Below are 25537 nucleotides of genomic sequence, written 5' to 3'. Positions count from 1 at the left end.
TGACAAAAATAAAACTGGCCAAGTGCCAATCGGAATCGCACACCGAGGGTTCCGTACGAAAATTATTATTACTAAAAAGTTATGCCTTTCGCAATTTGTTCTTTTATCTGTGCTATAAGACGTTGTTTCGCACCAAAATTTTAAGATTCTGAATTCACAGGAAGTACCCTGTAGGTTTTGATTCCCTTGCGAGTGTCGAAAATTTGCAGTAACGGCTGTATCTTTTTATTGCGTTGGCTTAGAAGTTTAATTTGTTCACAGCTTTAAGAGACAGTAAACCTGAGTATTTGATATTAATTTTCGCTTGATACTTCCACGCGTTCATGAGAAAAAGGGTCTTGACAGACAGACGGACAACAAAGTGATCCTATAAAGGTTCCGTTTTTCTTTTTGTGGTACGGAACCGTAAAAACCAACAAATAATAGCGGTCATTTGAAATTTCTTCCGATTTCAGTCTTAATTTTTTAGTATTCCTTCATTAAATTATCCAAATTATTCCAATGAGAGCCCAAGACAAATTCTTTAGGTATGATTAAAATTAACTGGAAAATCTGAAAATGAGTATGTTTCAGGTTGTCCAATTAATTTAGTCGGCATATTCGTTAACATTTAACAAGCTTTTTTCTAGCGGCGGTTTCGTATTTTATGATAAAAACGTCGTATGGGTGGGTTACCGGCCACCAGTTGTGAATAATAAAGATCAATTTGTCAATAATGATCTCACCCGGGGCGGTAGGAGCGGAAGGACCGGTCAGCTCGGGCTCGGGCTCACTGGGGGCTGTCACACTTTCTTCTTCGTAGTCCTTCTCCTTTATCGCCTCTTTTAATATCTGAAAATTGAAGTCTTACTAATTGAAGACGTTGACTAAATAAAAACAAAACGATTTTTTACTATTTATAATTATGATATGCCAGTGAAATTCTGCTTCTGCTTCAGCCTGTAATATCCCACAACTGGGCATAGGCTTCTTTCCCCATGTAGAAGAAGGATCAGAGCTTAATCCACCACGCTGCTCCAATGCGGGTTGGCGGATATATTACCTACTATGAGTAACGATCGCTATCAGGTGTACATGATAACAACCGGGACCGACGGCTTAACGTACTTTCCGAGGCACGATGGGGATACCCACAAGGACTGCACTAACACCCAGACCACAATTAATATTAGTGTTTTATTATCACGCTTGATTATAAACTGTGGAAAATTATAAATATCAATAATCCCCGCTGCCATCATTTGTTGTTATTTTTTAGTAAGAATAAATGTAAACAAACAATTTGTTTTAGATCTCTGATGTCTTTTTAAAAAATCCGATCATTATTTTTGAAAAATCTGACTGTTATTCTGTTTTACAAAATTTTGTAACGATTATTATAAAGTCGATATATTTTGGGAATTGAGATAATAAGGTTTTAACTTATAATATAAAGTACCTTTAATTGAGCCGCTAAAATAATTTTAGTTTCGGGTCCAGATTTTTGTAAGTTCATCGGCTGATTCAACATTGTGAGATCTTTTTCTTTTAACAGCCAGGAGATCGCGTAGCTCAGCTGTCCTAGTTGGCTTCCCGTCTTCTGGTCTAGTACCTTAAATGTATAAAAGGATAACAATTATAAAAGATAACTTAATTTTATAATCTATACATATAATAAAATGGTAGGAAAGTCAAAACTGTACATTGAATATTTTTTTAAAAGAATAATTGGGGTGTTATCTACAATCGATACCGAAGCCAAAAATATGGTTTTTAGAATTTTTGTCTGTTTGTCTGTATGTCCGGGATAAACTCAAAAAGCACCGCATGGATTTAGTTCAAATTTGGCACGAATATTATTAAGAAGTCGGGTCAACATATAGGCTACATATTATCATGCTATCACCTACCGGGAACGAGCAGTGAACCTTTATTTCCTCAACGCATTCTGTAACAACGTGTAATCTAACGATGCATATTTGAATGTTGTTGTTATTATGTTAATAACCATGCTACGGGTATATAAGCTAGCTTCACACTATAAAAATCACGCAATATAAGTAACTAAGCCGATAAACATAATTAAATGAATATAAGTAGACAAAACAATTTTAAAGCAGCGCCATCTATGAGATTTTTCTGTAGATATGAAATGTAAAGAAGAAACGGGTAAATCAATGTTATTTTAAAAGGTATAATCGTAGGTATTTTTGGTGCTGTATAGCGTTCACGCAGACGACGTCGCGGGCAGCAGCTAGTAATATATAAATACATAATTTAATTATATCTACTTAGGTGAGCGACGCTTATTTAAAAATATAGTACCACTAGAAAATTACTTTAAGAATATTTTTTGCTTATTATAATGCGATGGTAATAACATTAGACTAAAATCCAAATTTAAGACCTACGAAGTAACAAGCAAAAAGTAGTTCTAAATCTTGTTTTCAGTACTATTTTGACGTACCTTGCCATCACAGAAGATCACAACTAGATACACCACTCTTAAGTAGTTTTGTATTCTTGTGGGAGGGTAGCTAGAGACGGAGATAGAGTTGGCAACGCGCTTCTGATTCTGGAGTTATAAGCAGCTTATGCTCCAGCGGACCGTACGCTTGTTTGACTACCTTTATAATACATGTATAAAAAAAAATATAGTTACCCTTATTTCCAGAACATCAATTTCTGGGTTCTGCACCAGGAAGGAGTATCCGATCTCGTAGACGGGGCTGTCGGTGCGCATCTGCACGGCGGTGTGCTCGGACCTCTTGCCCACCGTCACGATCAGGTAGGGGTCGGGCCGAGACTGCACGCGAGCGCTCTGCACGTACAAATTACCATTTTATTACGCATGACTTTTCTTTCTTTATTGGGAAGACAATTAAATTTATATTAGTCAGGCTATCCTAGTCAAAAATAGTTTTACATTCTTATCTGTATGCAATGAATCGCCAAATGTAGTGCTAAGCGCAAAACTCGAGAACGTCTAGAACGATTCCGCTGTTTTTTTTTTAACACAAAGTTTCTTACGGAATGAAAAATTTAGAATATTGGGCAAAAATTTAGAAAAGTTCAGAAGAAGTAACAATTATTTAAACTTCACGTCTTTGACAAGACAGGACGTCTATCGGGTCAGATACTTCATATATAATTTTTAGTTTGTAAAGTTCTGTTTCTAGTGTACTGTCCACCACGGTCTTTTATACAGGTCATGCAACGGAGCCCAAATTCAATGATGAGAGATGTGATGAGATGTCAAGTGTGGTGTGGTCACATGGTGCGGTACGCAGTGCGTAATGCGCACGCCGGTTGAGTGACATTTCAATGTAATTGGTTATATTGAGTGATGTTTCATTGTAGTTGGTTGTATTTAAACCATAATCTATCGTCATGCCTCTGGCGGCAGTACATTGAAAAAAAAAGCGCAACCCAACGTACCCCCACTACTGTTGTTGCACGACCTGCGTATAAGACCGTGACTGCCACCAGTACAGATTACTATTCATTTTAAAAAATGGTAACTAAATAAATCCTCTTCTTTATATATCATCATTATCATTATATATAATAAAACTAAGTTGATAAAATGTGCGTGCCGATAAAACTTAAAAAGTAGTCCCGGTACGGTAAAGGGACTTATATAGTGTGATAGCCCTTTATCCCCCCTCGAACAAGAAAGTTCCCGATTTAGCCTAAAGGGCGTGTTTTTAAAGATAGATATATGGGCTTTTCCAACCCTTCAACTTGCAAATTAAGTGTAGTGGCGCCATCTGTTGTCGAGTATTTGAACTTCATTCAGAACAACGATTGTTTGGGTTGCATTTCGAAAGGCGCTGCGAGGAACTGCAGCATGTATAGTAATGGTGCGAAATTTAAAATTCCAATTTCAATAAAGTCTTAAATTACATTTGTTACTATAGTAAAGTTATTAAATTTAATGTATTTATACAGCAGTAGCTAACTTATATTTTGGAGTTAAAGCGACATAATTTTAGTTATTCAAATTAGTTCTGAAAACATTTTAAAATTTAAGTTTTTAAATTTCGCGCCTTTACTACGTATGCTACAGAACCTATTGTTACGGCGGACGATAATGTCGAGAACATTCTGGAAGGTGTAAGAAAGAAAATATTCTCAAACTTTCCCGAATATTCTAGAACCTAGCTCTCTGAATATACAGAGTGGGGATGACAATACGACAAAAATTGATAACACAGGTAATACTAGTTTATAGGAGTATTTCAAAACCATCAAAAAAGTTCTAGCGTCAAAATAAAAAAAATGATTTTTTCAAACAAACTAAATAAGAAAAATATAATAAAATTATACTACAACATGTGTGACTATAGGTTCACTGACCTGTTATGACGCGCGGTGACACAACGAACTACTACGAACTAGGTACGTTGGTTTGTTTGGTCGGTCATAGTAGGTTACTAAATTTTTAAATTCTATCTAAAATAATTATCTTCTTATAATTTAATTCATTAATTTTGACATGATGTCGCCATTAGTGGCCATATTTTTTAATTTATTAAAAGGTCTAATAATTCTATTTTTTAACTCATCAACTGTATTTACGTCTGTTGAGTACAAGTCGTTTGTTACAAAACTTCACAGAAAATGCGGGATTAAGCATTGATCTTCCCGTATCCTCTGAAAAGCATTTGAAATAGTGCGGCCATCGGTTGGACAAATACGGGTGTTCCCATATCTCTCCCGGTACTTCTGTATTGCTAAATTAGCCTTGCCGTGGCATTCTCCGTAAACAAAAATCATGTACTCCGAAGCTGTGTAATTATAACGTGGCATTGTAAATAAAATAAAAACTATTCTTACTATTAACACTAGCGCCTAATTTCGCACAATTCACCTAATAACTATTAAACTAGGCATTTATTCTACGTTAATGTTCTTGTCACTATAAAAATAAAGCGTTAAAATATCGCACAATCACTCCAAGTCTTTCGAGATAATCCAATAATTAATTAAAACGAACAAAACTCGTGCGCATATGTAGAAAATTGACAAATCAACGCGTATGACATCAAGAAACATGAATACCTAAATAAACGGCACAGAGACCACTGGCCGCTTGTCGCGTACGCGGCAACTCAGGGAAAAACTAAAAACAGGTTATAACATGTTTTGTTTACGCTAGCCTACGCACCAGGGCTGACAGATGTACGATTTTAATCGATACTATTTTTTTCTTTAATTTTTACTCATGTACGATCGCTTGACTAAAATCATACGAAAATGTACGATTTTTATATTCCTATTACCTGGAAGCATTTCATAATTAAAGAAACATCATTCACCGGCAAGCTTGAATTTCGTTAATTTCCCTTACTTGAATGAACCTACCACTTTTATATGAATGAGGACTCTTTGAAAAATCATATAAAGGCTGTATTTGTTTGCTTTCTAATGAAACTTATAATTTATCTTGTGGTAATAATTGCGACTTGAAAAAAAATACATTTTGAAATAAAAAACAATTTGAAAATTATAAAACACTGGCTCAATTTGCTTTAAATTTGTTATGTTTTCCCCATTACATTGCAATCTGTAATGTGAACGAGAATTCAGCGAAGTTAATTTAATCAGAACAAAACTTAGAAACAGTTTATCCAATGATACCCTTAAGGGCACATTATTAGCCTAGCAATTAATAAGAAGAAACGAAAATGATACGAATTTTAAGCCAACAAATTCTTTTGTTAAAAAATATGACCACAGAAAATTTTGTATGAGTGTGACAAATTTTTCTAGCAGCCCTGGCACAGCCAGTTGTCCTTTACACCGTTAGACGTTCTCAGGGTCATTGCAACACACGTGCCACGTTGATTGTTTTTTTCAGCTGTTGCAAGATTTAATATTTTAATGTAATAACGTGGTATTTTATTATTAATAATTGTTGTTATTGTTATTTGTTGTCTTTATCGCATTTGTTGAACTGCTCGAGCAAAAGTTTCGCGAATATTTTGATCTTGAAATAAATATAGTCAATGAAATACTTAAATTTATTAAATATTGTTGATATGCCATGTGTGCTCCCCGTGATATTACCTACTTGCAAAAACTATGTTAGATTCAGAATTTAGATTTTCAGAATTTAAAATTTAAGCATTAAAAGAAACAATAAATTTTTAAAAAACAAAAATTATAAAAAGAAAATTATTAGAATCATACTGAATATTAAAACTATTTAACAAATGTTTTTAATATGTCTTAACACAACACTGACCTACCAAAATAGATAACAATTTTGCACGTTTTTAAATTACGCGTACGCGTAATATTATGTTTGTTATACCGATCGCGCTCAAAGGGTCGTTAACCTGCGGGTGACCGTTTATTATTGTTATACAACACGTAGTAATTGTAAAAAATGAAAAATCATATTTTTTGACTAAACTACTGGATGTATTTTTTTGATTTTTTGTATGTGGGCTTGGAATATCATTACATATACGATGTCAAAGTTATTGTCGTATTGTCATCCCCACCCTGTATAAGAGCCCAGTGTCGCCCGCCAGAGTTAGTTCGATTTGAACAGCGAAACAAGCGATTTCGAAACGAAAAGGAAGGAAGTTTTTTGAAAAAAATAATTAGGGATTGGAAATTTTTGTTAAATACCCATGTGAAGCCGGGGCAGGAAGCCAGTTATAAATAAAATTAGCGTCTCTTGCATATTTATCATCACAACAACCTTTAATATTCTAAAGGAGATGGAAACGATTCCATACATTCTTGGGCCAAAATGTAACATGAAATGAAAATGGTATCAATTAATGCATTTATGCTTATTGATCCCTCGCTGAAAGTTATCTATATTTTTTGACTATCTGAGATTGGAGTTATTAAACTTTTTGTAAAAGTGAAGTAAGGAAAAAAAACCGATTCCTAAGTTCTTGTAGCACTTATGTTTGTTATATTTACTAAAGAATGTTTGAAAACTCATTACAAATATTGATATACACTTGAAACCATAAATAAATATTAGAAATGGACTCAGAATGCATCGGAAAACAGTAAACACGAAACGAGTGACAGGCACGGTATTACTGTTAGTCAACTCAAAGCTGTCATTAAAAATATGATTTATTTTAAATCGATACGAAATCGATAATCATTTTGGTTTATCAGATATTAATTGATATTTTCACTATTAATGTAACTTTATTTAAATGCACTTTATTGTTTACAGCTTTAATTGCGCATCTAAATAACTTGAGTTAATTAGCGCAAACATTTTTTTTTTTGAATTCTGTAATCGATTATAGTTGAAGTGATACCCAAATAATTTGACGAAAACTATTTTTCTACCTTACCGGTAAATGCTTGCATGAGTCGATGTACACAGAGACAACTGCTGAACTCAATTCCGCATTCTTCACAAGTTGAGTTTCAGTGATAGCCTGTAAATAATCAAAATAATAAACATTATTAAACATTTATTTGTCTTATAATTTGTATTTAAAACGGGATATTTACCATGTTGGTCATTTTCAGTTCCATATATTTAACATATTAACAAGTAATAGTGATTATAAAAATTTGAAACTTATAAAATAATGACAATAATAAATAAATAAATAATAAATAAATATCTACACAAAACACACACGGTCGTCTGTTTCTAAAGTAAGCAAGTTAATGCTTGTATTATAGGTAACAGCCGACTGGTATAGCTACATTTTTTTTTTTCGATAAACATACTTATAAACAATACATATATAAATATTCAAATAAATATTTATATTACACGCAGACTCGGGGCGGGAATCGAACCCACAACCCTCGGAGCAGAAAGCAGGGTCACTACAAACTGCGCCAACGGGCTAGTCGAATGTATGACAATGTATATATTTAGACGTTTTGTATTTAAAATAAACTTACATGACTTAGGTCCAATAAGTCAGTGGATAGTCGGTGCCACGACAAGCGTAAATGCACTTTGCCAGTCTTCGCTTGCTGAAGTGTTTGCCACTAGAATGAAAATTATGAATGACATACAAAAATTTAATTTATATAAATAATTTTATAGTTTACAAAATTATACCTTTAAGATATTAAATTATATTATAATTAATTATTATTATTATTATATTCGATTGTGAGACACTCTGTTTTGCCTTTTTGATGACTCTGTTTTAAAATCAGGTTGTCTGGAAGAAATCGCTTACCTAGCGATAAGACCACTTTTGTGCATAGTATTTTGTAAGTTTCTATTTTTAAGATACCTATGTACTTTAACTTTTATGCACAATAAAATATATTTCTTCTTCTTAATTAATATTAATTGTACCCTAGCTTGACCGAATTCATTACCAGGGGCGCATCTATGGAAGTAGCTAATAGACAGTCAAAAGAACAATATTTCTTAATGACAACAATAAAATAGACAAAATTTAAAATTAATTACTTATCTTCTGAATATTAAAAAAAATAAAATAAAACACGTCATTGTTATCGCTTACCGTGTCCATTCGACCGGCGCGTACAACTTGGGAGATGTCTAGAGAGCATCTGTAAAATTAATTAATATAAATAATATAAAATTAATTTACAAAAATCGGGCATCGTTGGTAAAAGCTAAGCAGTATCAAATTAAATAAAAACCAAATACAAGTATTTAATTAAATTTGATATTATTGCAAAGCGCTGTTCGTTATTACCCTTCAAAAATGTAACCAAATAAGAATTCTTCCTTTACGAGGATTAATAAGTATCTATTTATTAATGAATCCATCAAAACGAAAAGTTAAGGAAAACATAACGGAAATTACACCAACATCGATAAAACGAACGTAAGCTTGGATCATGCAAAGAAATATTCCCAAATTAATTAACGAAATCCCAATTCCCTTTGTGCGCAGCGGCGCATAATTAACCGTACTAATCAAATATTGATATAAAACAAAGAGAAAGCTTTAAAAATTCAAACAAACTAATTCCAAAGTACGCAAAAGGGATATAGAAACTTTAACATTTGTATCGTTTTGCAAATTAAATATTATTATTTAACACGAAAGCAAAGAATACGTTTCAAAATTCGAGAATTTGAAAGGACTAGTAATTATTAATTAGTGATGTTATCGAGCTCTGTAACAGTACTAACTAACTAAAATATACGAAACAAAAAAAAATATCCTTAACCGTATCCGAAATCGATACAATATTATTCATGCTTTATCTGTATTCATATTCAAATACCAAGTTTTATATCCATATCATTCCTAGTGTTAACTTAATTATTTGCCAGGTAAATTTGCCAAATTATTGAGCGATGATAGAGGCACGATCATGTCCGTTTCACTTTAAGATCATGAGAACCAGTGCGGCTGAATTGGTATTTGATTAATTAAGACCTAAAATGTTGTTGTATATGGCGTAGGAGTATGGACTCTGATACCAATTAATGGTATACATAGAGAGTTAGATTTTGTTTTTGTTGATTTTAATCTTCTCAAAACTCCAGAAATTATTAATTATTTTATTGAGAGCTTTATGATACCGAAACAAGGCGGATCAAGCCTGGTTTTTAAATTTTCTTACAGATAGTACTAAAGCGGCTTCGTTAGTCTTATTTAATACTAACTTCTGCGCGCAACTTCGTCCGCGTTGAACAGAGGCGCGCGCAATACTTGATCAATATTTTGCTGCCATGTTATTTTAAAATTGCGATATCTCCTGAGATACTCATTGAAATCGAGTTATGTTAAAGGGCTATTTTGTTTTAAATTAATTTAGATAAGGATTAATATCATGTTTATAAAAACATCTTCGCAAATAATGCATTATTTTAGAACAAACTTGGTTAGCATAAAAAAGGTTATAGTGAGCCAACCTTAAAAGATATATTATGGTGTCGCGGACTTTTTTTTAGAACTTTTAAAGAGGATCAATTCTTTCATACATAATTTTTGCGAAACTTTAACTGTTTTCATAGCGCACGCAGCGGAAGCTATCAAAAGGAAAAAAGATCCCCCAGTTTTGAAAGATTCTTCATTCGTGTTCCGCTCTTTTTGGTCTTAGCGTGATGATATATAGCCTATAACCTTTCTCGATAAATGGAGTATATAACATGAAAAGAAATTTTCAAATCGGACCAGTAGTTTCTGAGATTAGCGCGTTCAAACAAAGAAGCAAACAAACAAACTCTTCAGCTTTATAATATTAGTATAGATAAGGATTAGTATATAAATATATAGTACTTGTGACAGTCGTGCGTTAAGTGAAGAGCTATTGTAAGCGAATTTCGTGAATGCGACACGTGATATTTATAATTACGTTTTATTATGATTTTATTTATTGTATTATAATAATTATATTCATATATTTTTATGCGATTTGACGCTTATGTGATAATTGTCGATATATCGCATGCAGTTTTGAATGTTGGTTTAACGTGAAATGTGACGTGATGCTTGCAGTTAGTTGTCTCTAGGTGTTGACTATAAATTTATATCGCATACAAACCAATAAAATGTGACCGCCGACCGACCTACTGTACATAGAAATAAAACAATTTATAAATCATTTTATGTCAATTTTTATGTATTTTTTTCCTTAGGTATTAGAGCAAAAGATATAAATTGATCTATTTCTTTGAAAATTTTAAGTTATAAATTAATGTATTGCCATGTAAATTTTTGTTAGTATGACAAAAAAATGTCTGAAAACGCTTCGTGATTATCCTCTAAAACGGTGTTGTGGCCTACGTACTAGTAATGATGCATTACTTCATTCATAAAGTACGCAATATAGGATGCACGGTCAGGACCGACCTGCCCAGGTCCTCGTCCCGGCCCGCGCGGTCCCAGTCGTAAAGCTGTACGTTGACTCGCGTCGCGCTCTGACGCACCACAGACTGTCACAACCCACCACTAGTTATTTCACAGATTATACACACAAGTTAGTGCTACACATTCAATGTTAGAATCATTATTATTTATTAGTTTTGCCACCCCGGAAACTGTCAGTTGAAATTATTAATTTATATATAACAGAAAAATAAGGGAAAATAAGTATAAATAAAAATAATTAATCGCGACTACTTCGCGCTCCCTCGATATTAGCCGCACGTTTACAAGGAACGACAAACCACACAAATTAAGCAAAGTTTACACAAAATCTATTGACATTGTGGGAACACAAATTAGCAAGAGCGCAATGAAACGCCGGTATGACGGACCTGCCGAGATAGTCATCGTTCTCGATGCCCATCCCCGGGTCCCAGTCCCAGAGCTCGCACTGCAGCACCTGGCTCTTTCTCGAGCTTATTATCGCCTTCGGAAAAATCGAAATACGTTAACACCTCCTCGGTTAGACATAAATACGTGCTCGATAGCACAAGTTAACGATAAAATAAAATTTTGACAAACAGACAAACAACCCTCTCGCAGAGTTAGTTTACTTTAAAGTAACATATTATTAATGTTATTGCCTCGTATCTTTAGTAATTTATCACATCAGTAATTAATCACCTTTTTAGATAAATTCTGAAATAGAAAACTTTTACCTAATTGTATGAAAATAAATTAACAATTATTTTATATAAATATCTTTAACTTTCAGTATGTTTCCTGCTTTGCTGCAGGTACCTGTATATAATATGAAAGATAACATAGACATATTTCTAAACTATATAAGCGAGAGAATAGCTAAAGCAAATTTCGAGACTGAAAAATTGCATATAACCATAATGATTTACTAACTAATATAAAGTAAAAATCATACGCAATTTTGCAGTCTACTAGACTTCGATACAAAGCAGCAAGCATGCGAAATAAGAAAATATATCTACTTGTTTAAAAGTGATATTTTCTTAGATCGGACAATTGTGTTATGCGCTACCAACTTATCGACTGCAACAATTAGAAGCAACCAACAGTGCATCATTCCAGCCGTGACAACGCTACCCAAAGCTCGCAGTTTCCAATACAATAATAGAGAAAGGATAGTAAGGTCGAGTGTTGCCGAATGATCAAGTATTCCGAGCCTAATTATAAGGCCGTGTGTATCAGTCCACCACCTCCACTACTCACCTGCCGAGTTTATCGTCATCGTTGCCTTCATCCTTGTCGAACACCTCTACTTCCAATGTCTGACCCATCGATTGCATTATACGCGCCTGTACGCCAAACGCGCATCCACGCAAACATAAGTAAGGAAAACATAATCATTTCTCATTCGTCGCGTCGGTAGAGAAAGAGCTAAGCTAGTAGATATGTCAGGTGAAATTTCGAATTTTGTTACAGCATAAATGAATTCGGAAAAATAATTTTAGAACAAAGAAAATTCACGCGTAAAGCGTCAACCGAAAAGTACAAATATTATTAGCCGAAAATGAATTTTGAATGTTTTCAATAAAGCTGTTCGAAAAAAGATTGTAACTGTATGGAAAATTTTGTTGGAGATTCTTATTATATTTATTTCTAACTATATATAAATATAGTAATTATTAAATGTAATGAACGTTCAATCATATTTTTATAGCATTTTATAGCATATATAAGTATAATATAATGTATGATAAAATATTTACGCCACTAAAACAAAATTTTCCTTTAGTCGTAGAACATGCTCTTTCCAATATAATTAAAACAGCAAGTCTGCAGTAGTCCGCTAACTACAGTGTTAGTGACGAGTGATATTTTAACAACATAACATTGTGAACAAAAAATATATATGTATAAGTAAACATGTCAAAAGATCAAATAACTTGCAAATTTCCGTAACATTCAGCGATAAACGGCAAATGTAAAAATTATAAAAATCAGAGTAAAATTTTTTGATAAAACATACTTACCAAAGAATCGTTACGAAATAAGCGAACTCATTCTAGACTTTAGAAAGGATAGTTACACTTGCAAGACGTGGCCGCTGATCAACACGAGGGTAGTTAAATAAAATATATACAAATGTTACAAATATTAAATATCGTAATAATATAAAATGCATAGACCGAAACCGTGCAACAATAAAATGGTTCATACATATAGTAGTAGTATTACCTCGCACCAGAACTCCCAGCGCGGGTTGATGTCGTTGTCGATGTGCTTGGTCTTCCACTGCTGAGCGCCTACAGTTATGACGGCGTACGGGTCAGATTTACCTTTACCTGCAAAATTATTCGGTAAAATCCTTGCAAATTTAGACTGTAATGTTGAGTTTGTTGCGCACTAAACAAAAAAGGAAGTATTCAAGTCGATCAAATCATTGCCACATTAGTTAATATTATTCAGGTGAAATATGTTATTACAGCTGCTTTGGAAGGAAATTCTGGATCCTAGTAAACGTTGGTAAATAATGAAATTATGTGTAATAATTATGCAAATATAATGTATCAATTATGCTGACGCTGAATATTGTGTGATAATATTTGACTCACCTAACATGGAAACGTCTTTCTTCATAAGATTCTGAGCTTGTACCAGGTGGATTCGAAGGACGCCCTGTCAGAATTAAATAATAATGCACTGAATATTGTCATTAGTGGTTTTTAGATATTCACTCGTAATACCAGTCTTGTAATCCAGCTAAACTACTTTATTTTATTAACTATTAAAACGACCTACCAGGTCTCACGACTTTTATGACTTTCATAACATAATGTCATCACTGAATGACATGTTAAAGCCTATAATTATACACACTTAATGGCTTTTCTAAAGCAAAAAAAATGTAGCATAGAATATTTGTATTTGTACAAATTTTATATATAAAGCTGTCGGCTCCGGTTGTTATTAAAGAAACCTGATAATATTTTTTACTCATTGTAAGGAAATCATCTATAAAGCTGTAATGGTGGATTAGTAGTAATAGAGAAAGAGGACTTTGTCTAGAATTGAGACGTTATACAGGCTGAAGCAGGAATCATCATTGATGGTAACTTACTTCTGGTTCGGGCATACGCAGGTCAACTGTTGGTATTTCGTCGCTTAGTTTTATAGGCAGTTTATTTGGTAGGACCATCAATTTAGCTATTTGTTCGACGATGCAGCGCCGTAAAACGTCACTGTAAATTAAACGAATTCTTGTTTTATAACCGACTTAAAAACATATAGTGATAGGATTGTAAAATATAGAGAACGCCATACAGAGGGTTATCCATCTGTCCAAATGTAGACAGTACTTGACAAAATAAATATAAAACAACAAGGTATTGAATCTTTTATTATATTATCAATTGAAAGTTGCTGGCGCTTCATTTAAATTTATTAATAAATTTTTTGATTCAATCTCAATAATTTGTTAAAGATGTGGGTTCATCTAAATATAAATAATTCGTCTGTGTGTGTGTCACCTTACTTCAAAAAACCGGTTGGAATTTCGTGTGTACATTTCACTGAGTTCATGAATGGTTTGAAAACACAATTACTAATTCGTGAAGCTACAATTCGCTAGTTTATATATACGTTTATGTTTGTTATAAAAACAATAGGTACCTAAAGCCAGGCATGTCGAGGATGTCCACGGCGCCGACGAGGTTAAAATCGATGGCCGGGTTGTTCAGGAAGAAAATCTGTAGACCGCCCACTAGCGGCATCTTGGTGATGAGAGGCTTCATCACTACACGTAACATACCGTGAATCTAGAGAAACACCATTAAGCATTTAAAATTCTACAGCAAAAAAAATATTTTTATTTATTGAAGAATATTAAGTGCCAAATTATGTAAAGTCTCGCCGTCAGTATAAACTTTTTTTAAACGGTTTTATTTAACTTAACCAGTTTATTTATTTGTTTGTTTGGGTCAAATTTAGTAATTGAAATTTTATTTCCTTCCTGATGACGCTGAAAGTATCTATATGTACAATACTCATAAGTGAACTGTAATGCTCTTGAGAAATAAAGTTCTTTAAACCTAAAAATGATATGTCGTTAGCGGTGCACCACCAAAGTTAAGGTAAAAGGTTAAAACGTGCCGAGAACTGTGTGGCATTAGAGTGGTTTGAGGAAGGACAAGCATACGTAGCTCTGAGTCAAGTGAAGTCTTTGGAAGGATTGTGTATTGAAGAGTTAGACTGTAACAAATTATCAGGAAACAATCCATGTAATAGTGAGGCATTACATGAACTTAATATAATGAGGAGTATCAACTAACAACGAAACTAAAATCTTGAAAATAAAAAAAAAAAATATTTTTTAATGTTAAACGGTTTTATTACAATAAAAATGAAATCGTTGGGCGAAGCGTATGCAGAGTAAACATTATGATACAAATTTCACGTGCCCAACGATTTTATATTTGTCTGATCAATACACCAGATTAATGAGAAGATTGGTGCGATCTGGTAGCTAGGACTTAATGAATTTAGTTTTTAGCTTTTAGTACATAACCTAACTACATCATTTTTATTGTAATAAAACCGTTTAACATAAAAAAATAGTTTATTTTATTTTACAACTAGGTCGGCAAACAAGCGTACAGCTCATCTGATGGTAAGCGATTACCGTAGCTTATAGAATCCTGCAATACCAGAAGCATCGCAATCGTGTCGCCGACCCTGTCCGAAATCCCCCAGGAATTATGTTCACCTTACTCATCACAGGAACACAACACTGCTTGAAAGCAGCATTATTTAACAACATTAGTTTTAGTTTTTATAGACGCATTCTTTTACAGTTTTACCACCGTTTTATCTACTGAACCTAATCGTCTTACAGTTCTATTTTATGTACCTGTAGATCTTTAATGCCTCCTCGAATACGTCGAAGGACGAAAGAAATATCGCAGTCACCGGCATAGCTGAAAATAATAATATTGGTAAATTTGTATATAAACAAAATTGTTTAACATATACGAACATAATTTCCTAAGGTAACTCAATATCTATGTTTCAGGTGACAGCCGGCTGACGCTTTGGAATCGTTTACCGAAAGTGGTCCAAGAAAGCACTTCAAAGCACTTCTTCTTTTAAGGACAAGCTAAGGAATCATCTTTTCTCCGAATTCAGGAACCTCTCATAATGAATATACTCTCAATGTATGTATGTATTTTATGTACGTATGTGTGTATATATTTTATGTATGTATGTGTGTGTGTGTGTGTGTGTGTGTGTGAGTGTGTGTGCGTGCGTGCGTGCGTGCGTGTGTGCGTGCGTGCGTGCGTGCGTGCGTGCGTGCGTGTGTATGTGCGTGTGTATGTGTGTATGTATGTACATGTTCATGTAAGTGTGTATGTAGTCAAGTATAAGTCAGTGTTAAACGATTTAGAAGAAGTTGATTTTACTTGTTTCTTTTTACGTGCAATAAAGAATATAATAATATTTATATAAATAAATAAATATCTATAAAATATATACACAGTCACCTCTTCCTAAGGTAAGCAACTTAATGCTTGTGTTATAGGTAATACCCGTCTGATATGGCTACATTATAATTTTTTCGATCAATAAACACTTTAATAATACATATATAAATAAATACACATATGACACCCAGGCTCGAGGCGGGTATCGAACCCATAACCTCTGGAACAGAAAGCACTGCAAACTGCGCCAACGGGTATTTTGGGTATTTTTTGAAATAAATTTAAATATTAATAAAATACATAAACGTAAATAAATATCCACTAGGGAGTGGGATCGGAATTGATAACCCTGCGAGCACAAAGCAGGATTTGCAAATTGCGCCAATGGGCTAATAAATAGCAATTATCACATTTTATATCGCTGTTACTGTAGGCGAATACAGTGGGCGAGAAAAACGAAACTTTCATAGTCTGCATAACTATAATCGACAAATATGATGGAATATTTACTATGTTTTATCTTGGTCACTGAGTTCTCGATATTTTAGTAGTGTACCACGACCATAACGCAAAATTTAAGAATAGAGAAATACCAGAAACGTGTTAAATAATATATCATGTGCTACATATGAATAATAATCCGTTGGTTGTTAATTGTATTATTTGAAAACAGCTGAATTATTTATATATTTATTTACATACATTTTTTCACTTTCTTAAATGGAGCCAAGTAACGGGTAAGTAACAAAAACGAAATTAAAAACGTGCTTATACTGCAACAGCAAGAACAAAATTAAAGAAATAGAACAGTTGACTAATCTGATATTTATGTTATGTACTGAGTAAACTCACAACAGGTCAACGTCCATGATGATTTCATCTCTGGAAAGGTTCTTATCGTATACTTTGACGCCTCCGACGCGCGGCGCCTGAAAACAAACAATATTTACATATCGTCTTAAACAACTTACTTAACCAACATTCGTAGGGAAGAAGCTGTCATGATCTGTGTTTTTAATTATTTAAAAAACTGTAATACCAATCCAGACAACAATACATGGCCGTATAACCTATACGTTTGTCATAAGCGGATATCAAACCCATGATCGCTAGCGCAAAAGTCAGTTATAATGACAACTACGCCAAAACTATCGTCAAATATAAAAATAAAAATCTTTTATGCTATAATCCTTTCGAAATATCATAAGCTATACACAGTTAACTTTAAGTAAACAGTTAAAGTTAATAACATGTGGTCTTACAGATTCTATTCTCTAGTAAAAATAAAAGTTTTTCTCTTATTATATCCCGCACCATGCAAACAGTTCAGTAATATGCAGAGCTATACATACATAAAAAATATTCCGAATAATTTATTATAAGTTATACCTCACGCTTATGCATATACTATTATTGTTAATACAATAAAATTACTCCAAAAAGAACTAAAAGTAATTAACTAGATTTATTAAATGAATTAATACAAGAAAAAAAATTAACACTAAGTGTATCCACAACAAGTTAAAAAGTATATTTTATCTGTCGATGAAGAATAGTAATTTTATTACCGTTTGAAAATTTGAATGGACTATACCTAAATAACGAGAGTGTGAATTAACTGTCTTATAACAACATTAACAACTCCAATACTATCCCCTAGTGGGGGTTAAAGCACATAATAACAGATGTAATGTATAGATACTTACAATTGTACCAAGAATCATTCTTTCAAATTTGAAGCCATTCAATTTATAATTTGCCAAACCCTCGATAACTGCTGGTTCAATGGTTTCTTTTAGAAGACTCCTCGCGTAACGGTTCACATTCGGCCACACTTGAAGAAGAATCTGTATAAAGAGGTACCTACATCCATATCTTATATATAAAATTCTCTTGTCACTATGTTAGTTACAATACTTTTATGTGCATATCGGATAGGTCTGAGAAGCGGCCAACATCTATTTTTCAGACCACTAAGTTATAAGGCGGGAGGGGGTTAATTAATAACATATATGGCAAAACAACGTTTGCGGGGTCAGCTAGTATATAAATAAAAATGAAATATTATATATATACGCGCATAACTTCAGAACGACTGCACGAAATTAGATTATCCAAAAATAGGCGGAATGAAGTTCGCCAAGTAACTAATTTAATATTATGTAATAGGTCTCGCAGAATAGCGGAGAGAATTTACACTCGCCGACCCTAGTAAAATGAGAATCCTGTATTGGGTTTCGGATGCAAATACAACACAACCACAAACCAGCCAGATCATCAAAAATATTTATATGATCCGTATTATTGTTTTATGCGGGGATTGAGTCTGTGACCGTTTCGCAACAGATAGTTAACAGTACCCAATGCACTAACTCCTCATTTTACAGAAAACATAATTAATTGGTAGTTAACTTAAAATTAGTCATATAGGGTAGGTTAAAAAACATATCTTACCCTGTTAAGCCACTCTGCCCTTTCGATGTCCGGAAAAAAGACCTAAAATAATTTTGTTATTATTAATTATTAACATAAACATATTTATGTGTATTCAAATTCACTTAATAGCCACTTACCCAAGACGGAAGATCATCGAGTCGCGCTAGTACGATGTCTTTCTCGGAAGACATTGCAGCCGTTTTAGCCAAATTCCGACGGTACTCGTTTTCCCTGCGCCACTGATCTCTCATCAAGGACAATATCACGGGACCGATGAGCCAGGCCACGCTCCATTGCATATAACCCACCAAGTACACTGCGCCTACTATTGCCACCTAAAAATAAGCAAGTGAATTGTAAATTACATTGAGTGAAGAGTAATTAACTGCAGTTTCTTGCCGATTCTTCTATGCGAAATCTACAATTCTTTTAGGTGGTAGTTTTACACGAACTGTAATTAAGGTCTAATGTAACTATTTTTGTAATATAACGATTTAAAAATGTCTACGAACGAAATTAAAAAAAAAATCTATAATTCAAGCACATAGAATTGGCGGTATTAAGTATAGTACTGCACATTAATTAATCTTCAAACATATGTTAATCAGTCTTTAAACATGCTTAATCAGTCTTGATTGTTATTTTTTCATAATAAATTAATACTCTAGAGATGGACACGGGCTGAAAGTCTCTTGAATTTGTGTTAATTTGTGTTAAGTGTTTTGCACGAGCATTACGAATTATAATTGTGTTAGCAGGCAAACGGAGAAAAACCGACTTCAATTACATTGACAAGCAATACAACGTAGGTAGACGAAAATATAGTTAAGTAAATACGCATTATCAAAGATTACTCTAAAAGTTGTAATCAGATCTCGATGAAATTTAAATGTGACCACATGATAAACATCGGCTTTCGATTAAAATAAAAATCATCAAAATCGGTAAACCCAGTAAAAAGTTATGCGGATTTTCGAGGGTTTCCCTCGATTTTTCTGGCAATTCATCATCAGATCCTGGTTTTCTAATTAAGGCACTACACCTGGGATATCTCCTTTCCAACAAAAAAGAATTATCAAAATCTGTTCATAAACGACGAAGTTATCCTCGAACATACGAGTACATTTAAAAATATATATATACGGTCGACTTGAGTAACCTCCTCCTTTTTTGAAATCGATTAAAAAGGGTTTATTTTTATACGAAGTTCATAATACTAGAGAAAATGTTTTTTCACAGCTTGAGAGAATTTTACCACCAGTTGAGTACCTATTTATGTTTAAAGTTGATTTGATAAAATATATTTTTTTAATGCCAATTTTCGTTTAGATTAATAAGTTTTGTTATTATATTTTGTATTGTCATTTCTTTCAACAAATTACTTATTTTGTGAATAAAAAAATATGTTTTTATTGTTATTTTGTATATTATTACCACTTCTACATTATTGTAAGCCAAAGCGGCATTGTGCCTTGCAGGACACAAAAAACAGTGATCTCTGTTGCGCTTTGCATTTTGCCAAGTTAAGGGTTAATAAAAGTTACACAACTAAACAATAGCTTTTTACATTCAAAGTTCTATTTTTCGTCTATATCTCATTATTATCTCATTATCTCATTTATTTCGTAATATCGTGTAAAATAGGTAGTAAGCAGATTTAATTTTTTTGTTACGATGTCGATGTTACGATGTTGTGTCTCGATGTTGATTTAAAAAAAATAACCAATATTAATTACGTAATGTAAAGCAAAGCAACGAGTAATTAAATAAATTTAATTATGCAGTTTAGAAATTGCATACTACGAAAAGGTATTTTTAAAAGTTTTTATTTACTTGTAACAAAACAACCTTGATATTTTTCAAAATTAATATTTAATTTCAAAATAAAAAATGTAGACGCTTACAACAATTTTAATTAACATACATATCTAACTGGAAATGAATACTTTCTATTTCATACTAATGTAATTTAGTTTCTGGTCAATAAAAAAAAGTTTTTATCCATACCCACATCCACTTACATACAAATACACAGGCATACACTCTCACAAAATTACACATACACACACATTATTGACCATGGATATTTTACATTTTATATATTTCTGATTTTTACTGTAACTGTGTTTTACTACCTCAACTCAACTTTGTCTACCTTAACTGAGTAATTTAAATAATGTAAAATCCGAAATTGGGTTTTGTTTGGACTCTGTATTGGTTTTAGAAACATAAAATGTAGCTGTGGATTTTTGTACAACTAAATAAATAAATAAATACTCAGATTAATATAAAATACATATATCGTAACATATAAATATGTCATAATATGAAATAATATTTATGATATTAATTACTAAGCTTATTTATTTATCGTAGATTTCACTTTTATCTCAAATATATATTTAAAAAAAACCTAATCAATACTGTATCGATCATAGAAAATCGTTAGAGAATGAATTTTGTAATTAAACTTTGACCTCCTTGTACAATATTAATTAGTTCCTTATAAGTTTTAAACTTGTTAATTTAAAGGTTTTCCATAATACCATTGAAGTTTGTGTTATGAGGTCACTTCCTGTCCATAGGGAGTATATTTAGCACGAATGATGTCATACTTTTTATTATCGTAACTCATTAACTATTCTATTTGTTCTCAACAAAAATGGGCGCATACATTGTTAGCAACAGAAGACAAATACCTATGTCTGATATTGTTAAATGGCCTAAATAATTATTGAAATTTCTTTCTGAGCATAATTTAGTTAATCATGATTAAAAATTACTTTAGTTTTAAAATATAACTTTAAAAAAAAATCTTATCAAGGAATTTGTATCATCATCATTATCATCACTTTAGCCTATTGCAGTCCACTGCTGGACATAAGGCCTCCACAAGTTCTCGCCAAAAACGGCGCGAACCCATGTGTGTTGCCCATAGTTACTACCACCTTGAAACTTAAAAAGCTGACAGATGGCGGTACAAACATTCAACTGCTGGCTTTGAAATACACAGGCCGAAGACGGGCAGTAGCGTCTTAGGTGCGACAAAGCCAGCCCTGCGGTCACTAACCTGCCTGCCCAGCGTGGTGACTATGAGCAACACACATGAGTTCGTGCCATTTTTGGTGCGAAATTGTGTTGTACTATATCGAAATAATAATAATAATAATGATGATGATGATGGTTGTGATGATGATCATGATCATGATGATGATGATGATGATGATGATGATGATGATGATGGTGATGATGGTGATGATGATGATGATGAGTAGAACTGTGTTATCCCTTAATCGCCTTTTACGACACCCATGGTAAGAGAGGGGGGGGTGGCTATATTCTTTACTGCCATAACCACACAGCAAGAAATTTATGTACAATTTTTTTTTTTTTTTATATTAACAAGGAGGGAATTTCTATATGATGTAAAAGATATGTTCTCTACATATCATTTTAACAATAATTTTCCACGATCACCTATACAAAAATATTGACTATTTGCCTATCTCTAAAATGTCTAACCATTTCTAGTATTAACAAGGCTTGCACTAGTAGAGAATCAGTAATTTTTAAATAAAAAAGCTTAAGTTTTATAATGAAAACAGAATAAAATAAAATAAAAAAATAAAATTAATTAATTATATTTTGTACACTGCTGTAATTTTTTTATTTCAAGATACTGAAGTATTGTAATAAGAGAAATAAAATTAAACATTATTCCGTCTCGTTAAATTAGTTTTTTATTATTCAAAATTGTTAAAAGATAAAAAATTAAATAATAATTACAATATTATACACCATGAATACTTTTATAAATAGCAGTATATAAACACTCAAATTCACAATTTTACTTGTGTTAACATAAATGGCAACTATTCTGTTATTGTGTTATTTCTAGCATGATAAATTGATCAGAAATAAATTGAATACAGCATAAAAAAGAACAAAACAAAAAATTTAGATTGAATACTTTTAAAGTGACTCAAGAGTTAGAAGTTACTTCAAGGTTGTAATGATTCATAGTTTACTAATGCTAGTGAGTTAATGCTACGCTAATATATAAGCTATAAGCTAATACAAATTTTCTGGAAACAATCCAAATAAATTAATTACTATCATGAAAATATAATTATATGTAGATGTTTATATATATAATATATTGTAATATGTTATTGTGTTGATTGTTGTTGTGTACAATAAAGAGTATCTATCTATATATTTTTATCCAGTGTATACATTGGAATAAATAAAAATTCAGATACATTTTTTGTTAAATTAATGCAAGTAGATAAATTACTTACATTATGTATAATTTAAATATGATATTATCACCATTTTATATAGTATACATACATTAATAATAAAATTTTGGACGTGAAGAAGTATTATTAAAATATATTGATAGTTTGTAATTAAGTTATTAAAAAAACCACAATTTTACTAATATATTAGATAAAGAAATTTAGATTTTCATTTATATTATATGTATACAAATGTTTTTTAGATGTTAAGTGAAACATGTTAATAATCTAATATATAAAATTCTCGTGTCGCGGTGTTTGTAGTTTAACTCCACTGAAAAGGCCTGATCGATTCTCATGAAATTTTGTGTGCATATTGGGTAGGTCTGAAAATCAAACAACATCTATTTTTCATCCCCCTAAATGTTAAGGCTAGTTCACCCCAAAATTTTTTTTTTTATATATTTTGATAATTTATTTAATTTTTATTTTATTATGATTTAGCATCAAAAAATACATACAACCCTAAATTTTCATAATATATATGGCAAAACAACGTTTGCTGGGTCAGCTAGTTGTCATATAATTTACAAACTCACCTTTTTAAAAAATCTGTAAATCACTGCCAGTACACTCACATTTTCATCACTGCTCACCGGTAACACAAATTTGCTATTTGTTGTCATTTTGTCATCTGCCTATAAGTTTATTTCAATATTTTATTATAATAATTTTAACTTATTAAAAAAAAGGAAAATTAGTTAACTATGAATAGGTGTTGAAAAATGAACGACACTATCTACAAATTCAATATTTCCTTAACGAAAGTATTTAATTCATTTGTATGCGTCATTTTTATTAATAGTTTAATTGATTTCATATCGATCTACAAAAAAACTATTTTGCTAATAATAAAAAAATAACGTACCATGCTGAGTGCTATCTATGCACTTGATGCGTTGCAAGTGTACTGCTAAGTGCTAAACTATAAACAATTATCACATCAATTTAATGTAAGCTACTCAATATTCAGCAACAACCAAATCAAATAGGTAACTAAAAAGTGCGAGATTCAATTTAAGGCAGAAAATACACTTACCTAAAAATATTATATTCCTTTTACAAGTACTATAGCAAGCATTAAATATTTTACTTAATAACAATTTAGTGTTAAATATTATGGAGCATCAATGACACGAAGTGTTTTCAAATACGCACTGAGTGGCACTCAGTAGGGCGACACTTTTTTTGCTATACTTTGTATACCAAACTTGAATTTTTATATAAATTGGCAAAATTGTACGTCAAAATGAAAAAATTTAAACGTCGGAAACGTCGTAATTGTCAAATTTTGACTCGAACAATTATTTCCTAACCGCCATATTATATTGCAACCACCGAGTAACCACGCTCGGAATTTTGGATTTTTAGTTTTTTCTGCATATATATTTTCTGAGCCCTAATACTTTATTGTGAGAATATTATTCGTCGCTTCTAGGGATTTACTATGGGTTTGTATTTGAACCTGAATCATTGGTCTTTTTGGTCGAACGAAGTAATTTTGCTTTTGAAAATAAGTTCTTATTATCTATATCAACAGAAAATAATAGTATTTTATAGTTATACCTATATTTTTATTACTTATACTATATTTTTCTGTTTTCATTCCTTTAGCAAATACAGTGAAACGTAATGTGAGATATCAAAAATGTACTACTTGTGGTCTAAAGAGGACCCCTGGACTGGAGCCAATGTATTTTTGAAGAAGTTTCCACTTGATCCAGATCGGTTAGTGTAAATATTACTATGCTCTGTGGTGTTAACAATAGAACAATACAATATTTAAATAAATTCTACTTGTAAATAGCTAACTGTAGTAATAAAGTAACATTAAAGTATTATACATAGGTACTTATGTATACTAGAAAACTAGTTGTAGACTATGTAAAATTTAAACTTTTAATTTAAATTGACGATTAAAATTCTACTCTCAGGTGTCATTCTTGGGTCAAAGCAGTTGGGAATGAAGACTGCTTACATACCCGTTAAAAAATTGCATGAAATTAAATATTTGTGTGGATATCACTTTAAAAAAAACTATTTTAATACAAAGGGCAATAGATTAATTAAAAATGCTATTCCAACATTAAATTTGCCACAACCATTGGATGACAGTCTTTTGGTAGATTTTCCTTTATATGGTGAAGAAAAAGAAAAATCTCAAGTCTTGAAAGGTGCAAATTTTTTTTATGTGTTTATGATAATTATAAATTACATTACAATTATTTTTTCTCAATGTTCTTGTTTAGCTATTTGTCTAGCCTTATTTCTGGTTCATAATATGCTAATTGATGTTTATGATAAATTCTTTTTTATTTTCTAGTTTTCAAGATATAACAAATTCAGAGAATGTGCAATGGAATGAAAATATTTTATCTAAAAGTGAGTAAACTACTTTATTATATTATATTTATTTATGTTATGTTGTTAGAAGTAACAAGTGTTTTTAAGAGGTACAGCATCTTGTTAGTTCATGTTTGGTTATGTAATATATTTTTAATGATGGATAAAATTAAGATTTTTATTGTTAATTAAATGAACTTACTTATAATTT

At 32.0% G+C, this 25537-nt stretch overlaps 1 protein-coding gene and 1 long non-coding RNA gene across 2 annotated transcripts in view; one reads left to right on the top strand and one right to left on the bottom strand.

Annotated features, from left to right (window-relative positions):
- Window positions 1-24139, bottom strand: part of LOC123664297 (extended synaptotagmin-2-A) — a 34607-nt gene extending 10468 nt beyond the window's left edge. Inside the window, exons 1-19 of the mRNA XM_045598891.1 lie at window positions 24023-24139; window positions 23852-23908; window positions 23523-23621; window positions 18820-19017; window positions 18701-18742; window positions 17953-18093; window positions 17099-17175; window positions 15676-15742; window positions 14439-14584; window positions 13888-14008; window positions 13382-13445; window positions 13005-13111; window positions 11183-11277; window positions 8466-8514; window positions 7885-7974; window positions 7317-7403; window positions 2642-2800; window positions 1439-1591; window positions 726-831 (exon numbers count right to left, since the gene is read on the bottom strand). Coding sequence (XP_045454847.1) covers window positions 726-831; window positions 1439-1591; window positions 2642-2800; window positions 7317-7403; window positions 7885-7974; window positions 8466-8514; window positions 11183-11277; window positions 13005-13111; window positions 13382-13445; window positions 13888-14008; window positions 14439-14584; window positions 15676-15742; window positions 17099-17175; window positions 17953-18093; window positions 18701-18742; window positions 18820-19017; window positions 23523-23621; window positions 23852-23854 — 1804 coding nt within the window. The 5' untranslated portion in view covers window positions 23855-23908; window positions 24023-24139. The remainder of the gene's footprint in view (window positions 1-725; window positions 832-1438; window positions 1592-2641; window positions 2801-7316; window positions 7404-7884; window positions 7975-8465; window positions 8515-11182; window positions 11278-13004; window positions 13112-13381; window positions 13446-13887; window positions 14009-14438; window positions 14585-15675; window positions 15743-17098; window positions 17176-17952; window positions 18094-18700; window positions 18743-18819; window positions 19018-23522; window positions 23622-23851; window positions 23909-24022) is intronic.
- LOC123664325 lies at window positions 9238-24986 on the top strand. The gene is made up of 4 exons (XR_006744814.1): window positions 9238-9250; window positions 24156-24434; window positions 24598-24711; window positions 24918-24986. It is a non-coding gene; the product is annotated as an uncharacterized LOC123664325 (long non-coding RNA).
- The last annotated feature ends 551 nt before the right edge of the window (window positions 24987-25537 follow it).

Source organism: Melitaea cinxia, chromosome 2, assembly GCF_905220565.1.
Source record: "Melitaea cinxia chromosome 2, ilMelCinx1.1, whole genome shotgun sequence".
NCBI lineage: Eukaryota > Metazoa > Arthropoda > Insecta > Lepidoptera > Nymphalidae > Melitaea > Melitaea cinxia.
The sequence above is the reverse complement of the archived record's forward strand: the minus strand, read 5'-3'. Positions and strand labels throughout refer to the sequence as shown.